The 14,937-nt window shown below is 38.8% G+C and overlaps 1 protein-coding gene across 1 annotated transcript in view; it reads left to right on the forward strand.

Moving 5' to 3' along the window:
• HEPHL1 (hephaestin like 1) overlaps positions 1-14,937 on the forward strand; it is an 89,323-nt gene that overhangs the window by 53,549 nt on the left and 20,837 nt on the right. Inside the window, exons 11-12 of the mRNA XM_007189809.2 lie at positions 9,070-9,282; positions 12,217-12,430. Of these exons, the coding sequence (XP_007189871.2) occupies positions 9,070-9,282; positions 12,217-12,430 (427 nt within the window). The remainder of the gene's footprint in view (positions 1-9,069; positions 9,283-12,216; positions 12,431-14,937) is intronic.

Raw genomic sequence — 14,937 nt, forward strand, 5'->3', positions numbered from 1 at the left:
AGTATGTATAAAAAGATCACATCGGGTGGATGAGAGACATTTGATCCCTTGTTTGCTTAATAAATTGTACAATGATGGCTTGGAAAAGCAGGCTATAGTCTAACCATGGTGCTATTACTAGGCTTGCTTGTTAAACACAGGTCTAAGCCTAGTGAGTTAATAAAACGAATACTTATTTCATTTCTATTAATGATTTTCAAACTTTGTTTCAAATTTTTGCATTGGCATCTCTACAGACTTTAGACTTGATGTTTTATCAAACTTACTGTTTATTTCCTATCCTTCCTTGAAATATTTGCTGTTTGTTCAGCTCCCTCTACAGATATTTATAGTTCTTACAAATTTACCTTGCCATCCCTGAACTCATACTAGCCCTTTTAGTTTTTGGCACTAGGAACCTAAGTGACCACCCAAGGAGTCCACAGACCTTCATCCTTCTTGAATTTTATCCTTAGGAGGTGGCAGTACAATGGGTGCTGACAGTAACAGTGATGAGGTGAGAAGAGTCCCTTTTCCTTGGACTAGTATCTTATTGGTTGTTGCTTAATCCTGTCTTTGGGGAGAAATTTTCAAAATCCCCTTAGGGATTTTCAGAGGAGGGGACGGTATCTTAGGTGACTTTCTCTAGGTTCTTTTGCATTTGAATATGCTCACTTAAACTTATAGAAATTGATGGGCTCTGTTAAACCTCAGAGTTATATAAAAGCTACTAGTAAACTGAAGAAAACTTTTATAGTGGAACCAGGGTCATTTTGAAACCTTCAGCTTCTGAACCTGACCTTTAGTATGTGGACTCCAGACAAAAATAGGCACGAATAAAATGACTAAGAATGTAATAAGGGAACAGTTGCCCTGCCCGCTCATCTCCAAGCCTTAAGATCATCTAGCTAGAGCTATTTTTATCTGTGTATTTATCATTCTTGATCATAAACCACCTATTTATATCAGTCTATCTCTAAGGACCTAAAAGCACTTTATATAGTTAATTAATCTTAAGATCTAGTTGAGGTGACTAAAAAGGCCTGTCTCCCCATAGCCAGTTGTGGAAATAAGCACAGAGCTCTAGATTGATGGAGTTTAGGGGCCCCACTTCCCAATTACTAGGTGTGACTGGTGAAATGTAGATGAGAATCTTCAATTGCTATTTTCGGTCAGAGGCTGTGAGGGCTTAGGGAGTCCAAGTGCTTTGGGGCAGGGTGGGTGATTCTTTAGGGAGAAGAGGCACATGTTTTAAGTGCTGACTAGCTGCATAGTTCAGGCAAATCCTCCAAAATGGAAAGGGAGGGGCTGCTTGGAAAGATGGCTCTCTCAGCAACTTCTGTCTGTCTAATGCTTCTCTCAGGGAAAACCCTGCAGTCCTCTAGTGTCATCTGTGTACATTCTATTGGGGATGAACACCTTGGTTCTGGTTAAAACAGCTGGTGCTGTTGACAGCTGTGACAGGAAGGGTTAGGACCAACTACAAACTAATGTGGGCTGTAAAATGTAGTGTGTTTCCCTAACTACCTGTTTTCCCTGAGATGAAAGTAAATCATTTATTCAAATGCAAAAAAAAAAACATAGGGTGGATGACTGGATTAAAAAAGACTCATCTATAGGCTGCTTACAAGAGACTCACTTCAGAGCTAAAGACACACACAGACTGAAAGTGAGGGGATAGAAAAAGGTATTCCAAGCAAATGGAAATCAAGAGAAATCCAGGCTAGCAATACTTACATCAGATAAAATAGACTTTAAAGACTGTTACAAAAGACAAAGAAGGACACTCCATAATGGAAAAGGAATCAATCCAAGAAGAAGATATAACAATTGTAAATATATATGCACCCAACATAAGAGCACCTAAATAAATATGGCAAATATTAACAGACACAAAATGGAGAAATCAACAGTAACACAATAATAGTAGAGGACTTTAATACCCCACTTACATCAATGGACAGATCATCCAGACAGAAAATCAATAAGAAAACACTGACCTTAAATGACACATTAGATCATATGAACTTAATAGATATATATCGAACATTCCATCTGAGAGCTGCAGAATACACATTCTCTTCAAGTGCAAATGGAACATTCTCCAGGTTAGATCACATGCTAGGCCACTAAACAAGCCTCCATAAATTTAAGAAAATTGAAATCACATCAAGCACCTTTTCTGACGACAACTCTATAAGACTAGAAGTTAACCATGAGAAAAAAGTGCAAAAAACACAACATGTGAAGGCTGAACAATATGCTACTAAACAACCAGTGCATCACTGAAGAAATCAAAGAGGAAATCAAAAAATACCTAGAGACAAATGCAAATGAAAACATGATAATCCAAAACCTATGGGATAGAGCAAAAACAGTTCTAAGAGAGTTTATAGCAATAAAAGTTTACCTCGGGAAAGAAGAAAAATCTCAAATAAACAACCTAAATTTACACTTAAAGGAAATAGAGAAAGAAGAACTAACAAAACTGAACGTTAGTAAAAGGCAAGAAATCATAAAGATAAGAGCAGACATAAGTGAAATAGAGACCCAAAAAAATTGAAAAGACAAATGAAACTAAACGTTGGTTCTTTGAAAAAATAAACAAAATTGATAAAACTTTAGCCAGACTCATCAAGAAAAAGCCAGAGGGAACCCAAATCAATAAAATCAGAAATGAAAAAGGAGAAGTTACAGCAGACACCATAGAAATACAGAGGATCATAAGAGACTACTACAAGCAACTATATGCCAATAAAATGGACAACCTGGAAGAAATGGACAAATTCTTAGACATGTACAATCTCCCAGGACTGAATCAGGAATAGAAAATATGAACAGACCAATTACCAGTAATGAAATTGAATCAGTAATTTTAAAACTCCCAACAAACAAAAGTCCAGGACCAGATGGCTTCACAGGGGAATTCTACCAAACATTTAGAGAAGAGTTAACACCTACCTTTTAAAACTATTCAAAATAACTTCAGAGTAAAGAATACTTCTGAACTCATTCTCTGAGGCCACCATCACCCTGATACCAAAACCAGACAAAGGCATCACAAAAAAGGAAAATTACAGGCCAATATCACTGATGAACATAGACGAAAAAATCCTCAACAAAATATTAGCAAACTGAATTCAACAATACATTAAAAGGATAACACACCATGATCAAGTGGAATTTATCTCAGGGATGCAAAGATTTTTCAATATCCACAAATCAATCGATGTGATACACCACATTAACAAACTGAAGAGTAAAAACTATATGATCATCTCAATAGATGCAGAAAAATCTTTTGACAAAATTCAACACCCATTTATGAAAAAAATTCTCCAGAAAGTTGGCATAGAGGGAACATACCTCAACATAATAAAGGCCATATATGACAGCTCCACTCAATTCACAATTCACAATACTCAATTGTGAGAAGCTGAAAGCATTTCCTCTAAGATCAGGAACAGGACAATGATGCCCACTCTCACCACTTTTATTCAATAAAGTATTGGAAGTCCTAGCCACAGCAATCAGAGAAGGAAAAGAAATAAAAGGCATTCAAATTGGAAAGGAAGAAGTCAAAATGTCATTGTTTGCAGATGGCACGATACTATACTTAGAAAATCCTAAAATCCTAAAATCCTAAAGACATCACCAGAAAACTACTAGAGCTCATCAATGAATTCAGTAAAGTTGCAGAATACAAAATTAATATATAGAAATCTGTTGTATTTATACACCCTAACAATGCATTATAAGAAAAAGAAATCAAGGAAACAATCTCATTTACCATCACATCAAAAATAATAAAATACCTAGGAATAAACCTACCCCAGGAGGTAAAGGACCTGTACTCAGAAAGCTATGACACTGGTGAAAGAAATTGAAGACAACAAAAACAGAGGGAAGGATACTGTGTTCCTGCATAGTAAGAATCAATATTGTTAAAATGACCATTCTACTCAAGGCAATCTACAGATTGCAATGCAATCCCTATAAAAATACCAAGGGTATTTTTCACAGAACTAGAACAAATAATTTTATTATTTTTTCTTTTATTCTAATTTAATTAATCACATTTTAAAAATTAATTTTTATTAGAGTATAGCTGATTTATAATGTTGTGTTAGTTTCTGCTGTACAGCAAAGTGAAGCAATTATACATATACATATATCCACTATTTTTAGATTCTATTCCCATATAGGTCGTTACAGAGTATTGAGTAGAGTTCCCTGTGCTACACAGTACGTTTTTATCAGTTATCTATTTTATATATAGTAGTGTGTATATGTCAGTCCCAATCTCCCAATTTATCCCTTCCTCCCTTTCCATCTTGGTAACCATAAGTTTGTTTTCTACATCTGTGACTCTATTTCTGTTTTGTAAATAGGTTTATTTGAACCATTTTTTTAGATTCCACATATAAGTGAAATCATATATTTGTCTTTGTCTGACATACTTTACTCAGTATGACAATATCTAGGTCTATCCATGTCGCTGCAAATGGCATTATTTCCTTCTTTTTTATGGCTGAGTAATATTCCATTGTATATATGTACCACATCTTCTTTATCCATTCATCTGTCAATGGACATTTAAGTTGTTTCCATGACCTGGCTGTTGTAAATAGTGCTGCAATGAACTTTGGGGTGCATGTATCTATTTGCATTATGGTTTTCTCCAGATATATGCCCAGGAGTCACATTGCTGGGTCATATGGTAGCTCTATTTTTAGTTTTTTAAGGAACCTCCATACTGTTCTCCATAGTGGCTGTACCAATTTACATTTCCACCAACAGTGTAGGAGGGTTCCCTTTTCTTCATACCCTCTCCAGCATTTATTATTGGTAGATTTTTTTGATGATGGCCATTCTGACCAGTGTGAGGTGATATCTCATTGTAGTTTTGATTTGCATTTCTCTAATAATTAGTGATGTTGAGCATAGAACAAATAATTTTAAAATTTGTATGGAAACACAAAAGACCCCAAATAGCCAAGACAATCTCAAGAAAGAACAGAACTGGAGGATTCATGCTCCCTGACTTCAGACAATATACAAAGCTATAGTAATCAAAACAGTTTGGTACTGGCACAAAAACAGACACATAGATCCACAGAAGAGAATAGTGAGCCCAGAAATGAACCCATGCACTTATGGTCAATTACTCTATGACAACGGAGGCAAGAATATACAATGGAGAGAAGACAGTCTCTTCAATAAGTGGTTCTGGGAAAACTGGACAGCTACATGTAAAGGAACGAAATTAGAACATTCTATAACACCATATATGAAAATAAAATTAAGATAGATTAAAGATCTAAATGTAAGACGGGATACAATGAAACTCCTAGAGAAAAACATTGGCAGAACACTCTAACATAAATCTCAACAATAGTTTTTTGGATCTGCCTCCTAAATTAAAGGAAATAAAAGCAAAACTAAACAAATTGGATCTAACTAAACGTAAAAGCTTTTGCACAACAAAGGAAACCATCAATAAAATGAAAATACAACCTACTGAATGGGAGAAACTATTTGCAAATGATATGCCTGATAAGGGATTAATAGCCAACATATATAAACAGCTTGTACAACTCAAAATCAAGGAAACAAACAACCTGATTAAAAATGGGCAGAAGAACTGAGTAGACATGTTTCCAAAGAGGAAATGCAGATGGCCAACAGGCACATGAAAAGATGCTCAACGTTGCTAGTCATCTGAGAAATGCAAATCAAAACCACAATGAGATATCACCTCACACCTGTCAGAACAGCTATTATCAAAAAGAACACAAATAACAAATGTTGGCGAGGATGTGGAGAAAAGGGAACCCTCCTACACAGTTGGTGGGAATGTAAATTGGTACAGCCACTGTGGAAAACAGTATGGAAGTGTCTCAAAAAACTAAAAATAGATCTACCATATGACCCAGTAATTCCACTCCTGGGTATATATATATATCCAAACAAACAAAAAAAAAAAACCCCAAACCACTGATTCGAAAAGATACATGCAGGACTTCCCTAGTGGTCCAGTGGTTAAGACTCCACACTTCCAATGCAGGCGGCCCAGCTTCAATCCCTGGAAGGGTAACTAAGATCCTGCATGCTGTGTGGCATAGCCAAAAAAAAGAAAAAAAAAGAAAGAAAAGAATAGATACATGCACTCCAATGTTCATAGCAACATTATTTACAGTTGCCAAGATATGGAAGCAATCTAAGTGTCCATGAAGAGATGAATTGGATAAAGACATGGTATATATATATATATATATATATATATATATATATATATATATATATATATATATATATATATATATATATATATGGAAATAAAACTCAGCCATAAAAAGGAATGAAATTCTGCCATTTGCAACGATGTGGATGGTCCTAGAGAGTATTATGCTTAGTGAAATAAGTCAGACAGAGGATACAAATATTGTATGTTTCACTTATATGTGGAATCTAAAAAGTAAAACAAATGAATGTACATAACAAAAAAGAAACAGACTCAGACATAGAGAATAAACTAGAGGTTACCAGTGGGGAGAGGGAAGGGTGAAGGGGCAAAATAGGGCTATGGGATTAAGAGAAAATAACTACTATGAATAAAATAAATAAGCTATAACGATATATTGTACAACACAGGGAAATATTGCCATTATTTTGTAAGAACTTTAAATGTAGTATAACGTATAAAAATATTGAATCACTATGTTGTACACCTAAAACTAGTATAATATTGTAAATCAAATATACTTCAATAAAAATTTTTTTCAGTGCTTAAAGCAAGCATGGCGAGATGACAGGCCTCGTCTTAGGACCAAGCATAACATCTGATTATTGGGAAACAATAAACAAATGTTTATTAAATATTATGGGAAAAATTATGGGAAACATTATGGGAAAATAATGAAATAGCCCTTTCCCTCTCTCCCAAGGAAGTCCAAAAAAAGTTCAAGGTTCCAAGTGATGCACAGCACCAGCTCAGACTCCTGTGGTCCTGGATGTTCTGTTCCAATAGAGTCCCCTCTTGGACCAATGGAAAGCATGGAATAGTGCACCTTCAATATCATCTTCTACGAAAAATTTTGTTATAACTGAATACAAAATGTGGTTCCTACCTCTCTAGCAGCCAATAGAAAAGGTAAACTCAACTATAAATTAGGAAACATAGCAATTCCTTAGTGGAGAAGCTAGGTTGCAAAAGAAATTTATCATGAGAGGCCTGTATATAGAAAACAGAAAACAATCTAATGGACCATGTCAAATCCAGTCCCATCCTGGTTGGGCAATTTGAAATACATTTGTATATTTTGAACATGTAGAATATGTCATTTTTCAAGCAAAATTCAAGGAAAATTATGTGTTTTAGTTTAAATTTCACATTAATTATAAATTAAATTTTGTCTCCAGTCTTGCTTGCATGAGTGGGAGAAAGAAAGTTGGCAACAATACCAAAGAGAAAATGCCTTATATAGCATACAATGCTTTGCATTGCTCGTATTATATAATCTATATTCAACGCTGTTTGTTGAATGTCTGAATGAATGAATGAATGTTCCAGAAAGAGAGGCTTTTTTGGGGGGTTGGGGGGCACGCTGTTTGGCTTGTGGGATCTTAGTTCCCTGACCCGTGCCCTCGGGCCCTTGGCAGTGAGAGCGCCGAGTCCTAACCAGTGGACCACCAGGGAATTCCCGGGAAAGAAAGGCTTTAAACTAGAGTTCCAAGGCAACAGAGGATTCTCTACCAGCCAGCCAAGGACTAAATCATTAGCATCACAATTTACAATGATATCTCTTTAACATTCAACAGACAAGACTTAGTTTATTTGCAAGAGCATTATCAAAGATTTTTTTCAGAAAATGTGATATTCTTCTCAGCAGCCCCAGGGCTTCTTGGAATTTCTACTAATAATTCCAGATATTTGAGTAAAATTACCTAGCACCACTCATTCTGCAGATAAAGAAACAAAAAGTAATTTTATTTGACAATGAGATTGTAACAGATCATTCATTTGCATGATGAATGGGCATTAGAAGGAGTGGGAGTGGGAATATCTCTCTAAGGGCCATCAAGCATGAGACATAATTAGGTGCAGTCACCCTTCAGTGCTATTCAATCACGGTATTCATCCCCCAGAGCGGGAATGTGGTTTCTCAATTCTTCTCAAGGCACTGCTCCAGGTAACCACTATTGATGGATTGAGGTTGATGTAAAAGAGAAAAACAATTTGCATTTCTGGAGATACAAAGTGTTTTCATATCTAAGTGATCATTATTCAAAGTTCTGTCAGTTATTTTATTGGGGAATGGAAATCAAAGTTATCGTAAGGCAAAATTATTTACTCAAGGGCCAACCTCTTATAACTTAGTGTCCCTTCCCCCCACCCCAAAATCCCTCTCCACTGACTAGACAGGCAAATATAATGTCAATCAACTGCAATTTTTTCAAATAATGCAAGATCCATGAAATCAGTGAAGAGATGTGTGATAACTTCTAGAATCAAATGCAAAGCCATTTGCAAATGAGGATCTGACAAAATTAAATGAATAACTGAGGAAAAGACACTTAACAAGGAGATGACAGGATAAGAACCTCAAAAGAAAATGATTTTCATATCAAGACCTTTATAAAAGACTTTGAGAAAATTAACGAAGTCTGTAAATATTTTTGCAAGGATGATACTCTTTATAATCTGCAAACCTAAAATGTGAAATGAAGGATATCATATTATACTATCAAACAATTTTGTCAGAAAAAATTACTTCAGAAAGCAACCTGGTTTATTTCTTATTGATTCTTAGAATTAATGCCCTGTGTATACATTATTAAATAGAACAGATTCACAGTTTTAGTGTATTTTCATTATTCATTGTTAATTTCAGTCTCCATTTAAATTTGATTCACCACGTGACTTTTCCCCAGGACTATTTATTCTCTGATAATAAGGATCTTCTGTAAATAGTTTGAACTTGAACACCACTGCCCCCCCACACACTGATAATCTTTCACTAAGATGACGTGTTTTCAGTACATCTACAAAATTATAGTGGGCTCTGCTATCTTTTTTCTTCCATTTAGCTATTAACGGCTATATGTATGGCAACCAGCCAGGACTAACCATGTGCAAAAAGGATAGAGTTTCCTGGCATATGATTGGAATGGGCAGCGACACTGACATGCATGGAGTTTATTTTCAAGGGAACACCATCCACCTACGAGGGACTCACCGCGACTCCCTGGCCCTGTTTCCCCATGTCTCCACAACAGCATTCATGCAGCCGGACCGTGCAGGTAAACTTGGCAGGGCCAGCTCAGGTGATCAAATTCTTATCTTCAGGCATATACTCTTTTTTTTTTTTTTACATCTTTATTGGAGTATAATTGCTTTACAATGGTGTGTTAGTTTCTGCTTTATAACAAAGTGAATCAGCTATGCATATACATATAGCCCCATATCCCCTCCCTCTTGCGTTTCCCTCCCACCCTCCCTATCCCACCCCTCTAGGCTGTCACAAAGCACCGAGCTGATCTCCCTGTGCTATGCAGCTGCCTCCCACTAGCTATCTGTTTTACATTTGGTAGTGTATATATGTCCCTGCCACTCTCTTACTTCGTCCCAGCTTACCCTTCCCCCTCCCCATGTCCTCAAGTCCATTCTCTATGTCTGCGTCTTTATTCCTGTCCCAGGCATATACTCTTAGGGCCCTCCCCCAGAAGAAATTGTTTGAATTAGGGCACTTCCGGGTGTACAGAAAGAGTCCTGATTAGAATAATAATAATAATAATAATAATAATAAAAATAATAGTCCTGATTAGAATCAGAGAATCCTGACTATTTTATTTCAAATATATAGTGTAAAGGACAAAGGAAAAGCATCTAAAATAACATCCACAAAGCAGAAGTGGGAGTACTCCAAATGACCTTGCCTCACAAACCCTAGGAGAATGCTCTTGATTTATATCCATGAACAATTCAGCCCCAAGGAAGAGGATTTTTTGCTGTTGTTGTTGTTCTCTTTAAGCACAAACATCATTTTAGTTACTGCTCTGAAACATCAACAAGGCATGAGCAGCCCAGTGGTTGCTTCCAGGTTATGGACATGAACTTGTCTGCCTTCTTTAGAGACTGATGGTGGTCTCTTGATGAGTCCCACATGGGGACTTCCCTATTTTCATTCTCTCGGGCACCCAGAAAGCAAGCTGCATTGGGTCTTAAGTTCATGGAGAGCCCATTGAAATACCAGTATCTGTCCCTTCTCTTAGAGATTCCCAAGCTAATTAGATAACAGGGGCATTTTAATAAAAGATATAGAGCAACATATGGCAGCATATGCTGTCTCATGAAAAATAAGAATAGCAAGTGCTACGGGTGTTCAACATGTTTCTCCAACCCAACTTTTTCATAAGTCTTAAAAAGAAACCAATATTCTACCCAAGATGAGTACTTGCCAGCTCTGTCTCCTTTATGAATGGGTGTTTACTTCTTTACTCCACACTAGAACTGCAGTTTAGGTGCCTCTCCGTATCACTGGTTAAGCTTAACCTGAGGTTTGGGCTTCAAAACTTTTGCCTAAGAACTGTCTCAGAGTAGGAGCTCCATAACCCTTGCCTTGTAAACTTCCAGTATTCAACATTTCTATATTAATATAATTGATCAATTATGAATCATCCCAAGGGATGCCTTGGGAACAATGATCTTTTTTTAATGCACTCTTCAAGACCAAAGAGGGAAGAGGAGGAAAACAGCCAAATAGGTTTAATCCATAGAAAGAGGCATTCAAAACTAGAGATGGCTGGAATAATTGTAGGGTTTTGGCTACTTACTCATGTGCCCTACAGGCTTCTAAAGAGCTACATGACGATGTTTTCCAGTTCATATTTGGCGGTGACTATAAATCGGTTATTGCTGAAAAGCTTAGTTATTTCACCAATTCCTGTCCCATATCTCTAACCCAAAAGGAGTGCCCAAAACATGGGTAGAGGAGCCTGTCAGTTGCAAGTCAAACATTTTCTCTTTGAATCTTTTTTTTTTAAAACCACTCTATCGATGTATGACTGATACACAAAAAGCTGTATATTTACTATATGTAAATTGATGAGTTTGGAAAGAAGTATGCATCTGTGAAAACATCACCACAATCAAGGCCTTAAGCTCCTCTTTGCTCTTAGAGAAGGTAATTCTTCATCTGTTGAAGGAATGATGAACACAAATAATGAGCTGCCTGGAGACCCACATAGGCAGAGGAAGCTCTCGCCACGTCTGTCTTCCGAGGTGTCTTCTCTCTGGTTTTATAGAGACCCTTCCTCATGACGGTCACCACGGGGTGCTAGGGTACCCCATGAACCAATGGTTTGGGCTCATCCTGAAGGGGTAACTTGGCAGTATTTAGACATGTGTAGCATGATAGAAGCTATCTCTATGCTTTGTAGGTAGTTAACGAGACCCGCACTCTCACTCACCTCTGAGAACAGAGTCTACTAGAGGAAGGGAAGATTTATTGATCCAATAATTTCACTGAAAGTTGATACCTTCCAATAATTTGGTTTTATATGATTTTATGGTGAATGTATACCTGATGCCAAGGTATCTAGAAAATTCAGCTTAAAAATTATATTGTTCTCAGTCAGACATGATTGTTGGTTTTTCTTTTTTCTTTTCATCTGGCATAATGTAGATTTACCATTGGAAACAAGACTATCCTCTGCTCAAGGGCTTAATGAAGAAATACATTTGGCTTTAATAGTAATACCTTACTTGTGTATTGCACTTTATAGCTTATGAACGCCTTTAGGGCAAGAGACGTGCTTCAGAAACGTGACTTAATTTGAACTTTGTCTAGAATATTCATCTTACGGGTAATGAGTTTCTTTTAAACTGGGTGGGGCGAAGATAATCATCACTTATCAGTGATTTTCTAGGAGTGACCATCTTCTAATAGGTGTGTACAGTAGGGAAGACCCAGAGAAATCATCTGTCGGCAACAACTTTGCAAGTTTTATTTGTCCATGACAAATGAATTTCAGATGGTATTTTTTCCCCATAAGTAAATATATTCAAAGTAATTTATTCCCCTTGGTGTCTGATTTTTAAATACTATATAAAGATGATATTTTAAAAATCCACCTTATCGGTTAGCTATTTTGAAATAAATTACACAGGTTTGCTAGCAAACCAAAATCAAACTCTCGAGCATCGCACACAACGCCAAGCTATTTCTCTTCCAGGCATCTTCAGGGTGCTTTGCTCCACCCTGTACCACTTCACGAGAGGCATGAATCAAATGTATGAGGTCAGCAGCTGCGGCAACAAGGACCCTTCTGAGCAGCCGTACGGGATAATAAGAACCTTTTACATCGCCGCTGAAGAGGTAGAATGGGATTATGCCCCTAACAAAAACTGGGAGTTCGAAAAGCAGCACTCGGACGGAGGATGGGAAAGGTACCACAGGTGAAGCCGCCGCGGAGTCTCTCGGGTGGGGTCGCACATGCTCCGTGGACGTTTGTCAAACTTGGAAACTAAAAATGCCCTGGTTTTGTCTGCCCAGTTCTGGCAGACAAGAGATTTTACTCAGGGGCACGAAAGCTTAGGGAAGCTGCCCTCTCCGTCCCGGGAGGGGGTCTGAAGTCATTTTAAGGGCACTCCCGCGGCGGGCTCGGTCCACATCCGCTGGCTGGTTCCAAGGGTGGCTGTCGGACCAGCGAATGTGGCTTTGAGTGAGCGCTGGACGGAAAGGGTTTAGGCAAAGAGGCCCATCTCACAGTGGTCCTGGGAGGACAAAAGGATGCAGAGGGAGGCAGAGATGGTGCGTAGATCTGGGATGAGGGGATGGGCAGCTGTAGATTGAGGACAGTGGGGGAAAGGGATGGAGGCTGAGCCGCTGGCCGAGCGCTGACCGTGGGGGACAACCAGGGAGCACGTAGGAGGCATTGGCAGAGATCCCCGAGTTGGGACAGGAAAAGCAGGTCTCTTTGAATGGCCTGGTACCCAGAAAGTCCGCCAGATTGACCCTCCTGGGCAGCGCTGTCGGCCAATGCTAAGCACCAATGAATGAGCGGGGCTCAAGCCCCCTGCAGGCTGATGACCACTGGTCCCTACTGCTCTAAGCCCACCAGGGCCGCCGGGTAGAGCCAAGGAGGAAAGGAATAGAAGCATCTCAGGCACAGACCTGCAGACCTTTCCCCCAAAGTTAACACCCTCTGCTTGGGTATCACTGTCCCATATACGGACGAGGAGACTCGGACCAGTTAAGTGGTCCAACTAGTCACTGGCAGAGTTGGAGTCGAACATAGACCTTTTGAAGGACAAATCCTGTTCTCAACACAAGCTGACTTTCACACCCTTGCTCCTCTTTGATATTTATTATCTCACTTCCCTTGCTCTCCCCTCCCCAGCCCTCATACTAATTAATCCTCTGTGGTTATGCCCCCCACCAACTCTCCCACACCCAGCTGTTCCGAATATTAACCTGTTTCGTTTCTCTTCTTATTTGGCCTGTTTTGAGGGTTCAGGCTAATGCAAAGTATGTAATGGTGCCACCTTATGGACAAATGAAGAAACACAATGACTCTCCATTTTTAAAAGATTGGCCTCAAGGACAGGACGATTTAAAATTCATTCAATGATTCACCAACCCAGTTTGCTAAACCAGACACCCCTCCTGCTAAACCAGTGCTGCCAATACAAGTTAAAGACTGATACTGCAGCAGAAAATGAAATGAGTATTAATTTGGCTTTTTCTAAAATGATTATTTCATTAACAGGCTGCCATCACTGAAGAAATCATCGTATAATAATTTTGTCACGTGTACAATCTTAGACCATGAGTGTGTAAGAAATTTATTTTCTTGAAACTCAGTGTAATTTCTGTTCTCAGCCCCATCCCTCTGGGCTGGCAGGAAGAGCCAGCTTTGGTCTTCTGAGATTGTCTCCCAAGCTGCATAGAGAGAGAGATAGAGGGTGCTGAGTGTGTCTGCACCCTGCCCCTGCCACTCTGGATTGTGCCCATAAATAAATAAAAACAAAGTGGGATGAGAGCATTTTCACCTATTAAAAATACAACAGATCTGTAGATAAAAATGCAGTACAGAATTGAAATGCCAAGTCATCCTAGCGGCAATCTGTGGCACCCGTGTAGATCAGAGCCCAGGAACGAATGCCCCTCTGCACCCCAGTTGCTATGCCTCTGACTTTTGACCCAAGGCCATATCATAGGACACCTCTGGTTTTCAAACTACCCCTCAGTATGTGTTTTCCCTGAGACATTTATTATCCTGGTCAGCACAGACCCTCTGCCTCAACTTGGAACCTGGAAGTCTTTCCCTGGGGCTTCCTAAGAACATGCTGGGGAGACCTCAGGATCCCAGAAAGGCAACAAATGGGACCATTGGCACAATGCCAGGGTCTGTGCAGTGAGAAGGAATTTGAAAATAGAGAGTAGGTTCCTATAGAGAAATAAAGTTATACCTAGCACTCCTGAGCTTGTGGACTGATATGCATGTCATTTAACTAACCTGGGATTCCAGACAAGACTCACCATCTACCTAGAGTCTGTCATACAGAGTGAAGTAAATCAGAAAGAGAAAAACAAATACCGTATGCTAATGCACATATATGGAATCTACAATAACAGTACTGATGTACCCAGTGACAGGGCAGGAATAAAGACGTGGACGTAGAAAACCGACTTAAGGACATGGGGGGGAAGGGGAAGCTGGGACGAAGTGAGAGAGTGGCATTGACAGATATACACTACCAAATGTAAAATAGATAGCTAGTGGGAAGCAGCAGCATAGCACAGGGAGACCAGCTCAGTGCTTTGTGACCACCTAGAGGGGTGGGATAGGGAGGGTGGGAGGGAGGCTCAAGAGGGAGGGGATATGGGGATATATGTATACTTATAGCTGATTCACTTTGTTGTACAACAGAAACTAACAAAACATTGTAAA

Source organism: Balaenoptera acutorostrata, chromosome 9 (assembly GCF_949987535.1).
Source record: "Balaenoptera acutorostrata chromosome 9, mBalAcu1.1, whole genome shotgun sequence".
In the NCBI taxonomy this organism is placed as follows: Eukaryota; Metazoa; Chordata; class Mammalia; order Artiodactyla; family Balaenopteridae; genus Balaenoptera; species Balaenoptera acutorostrata.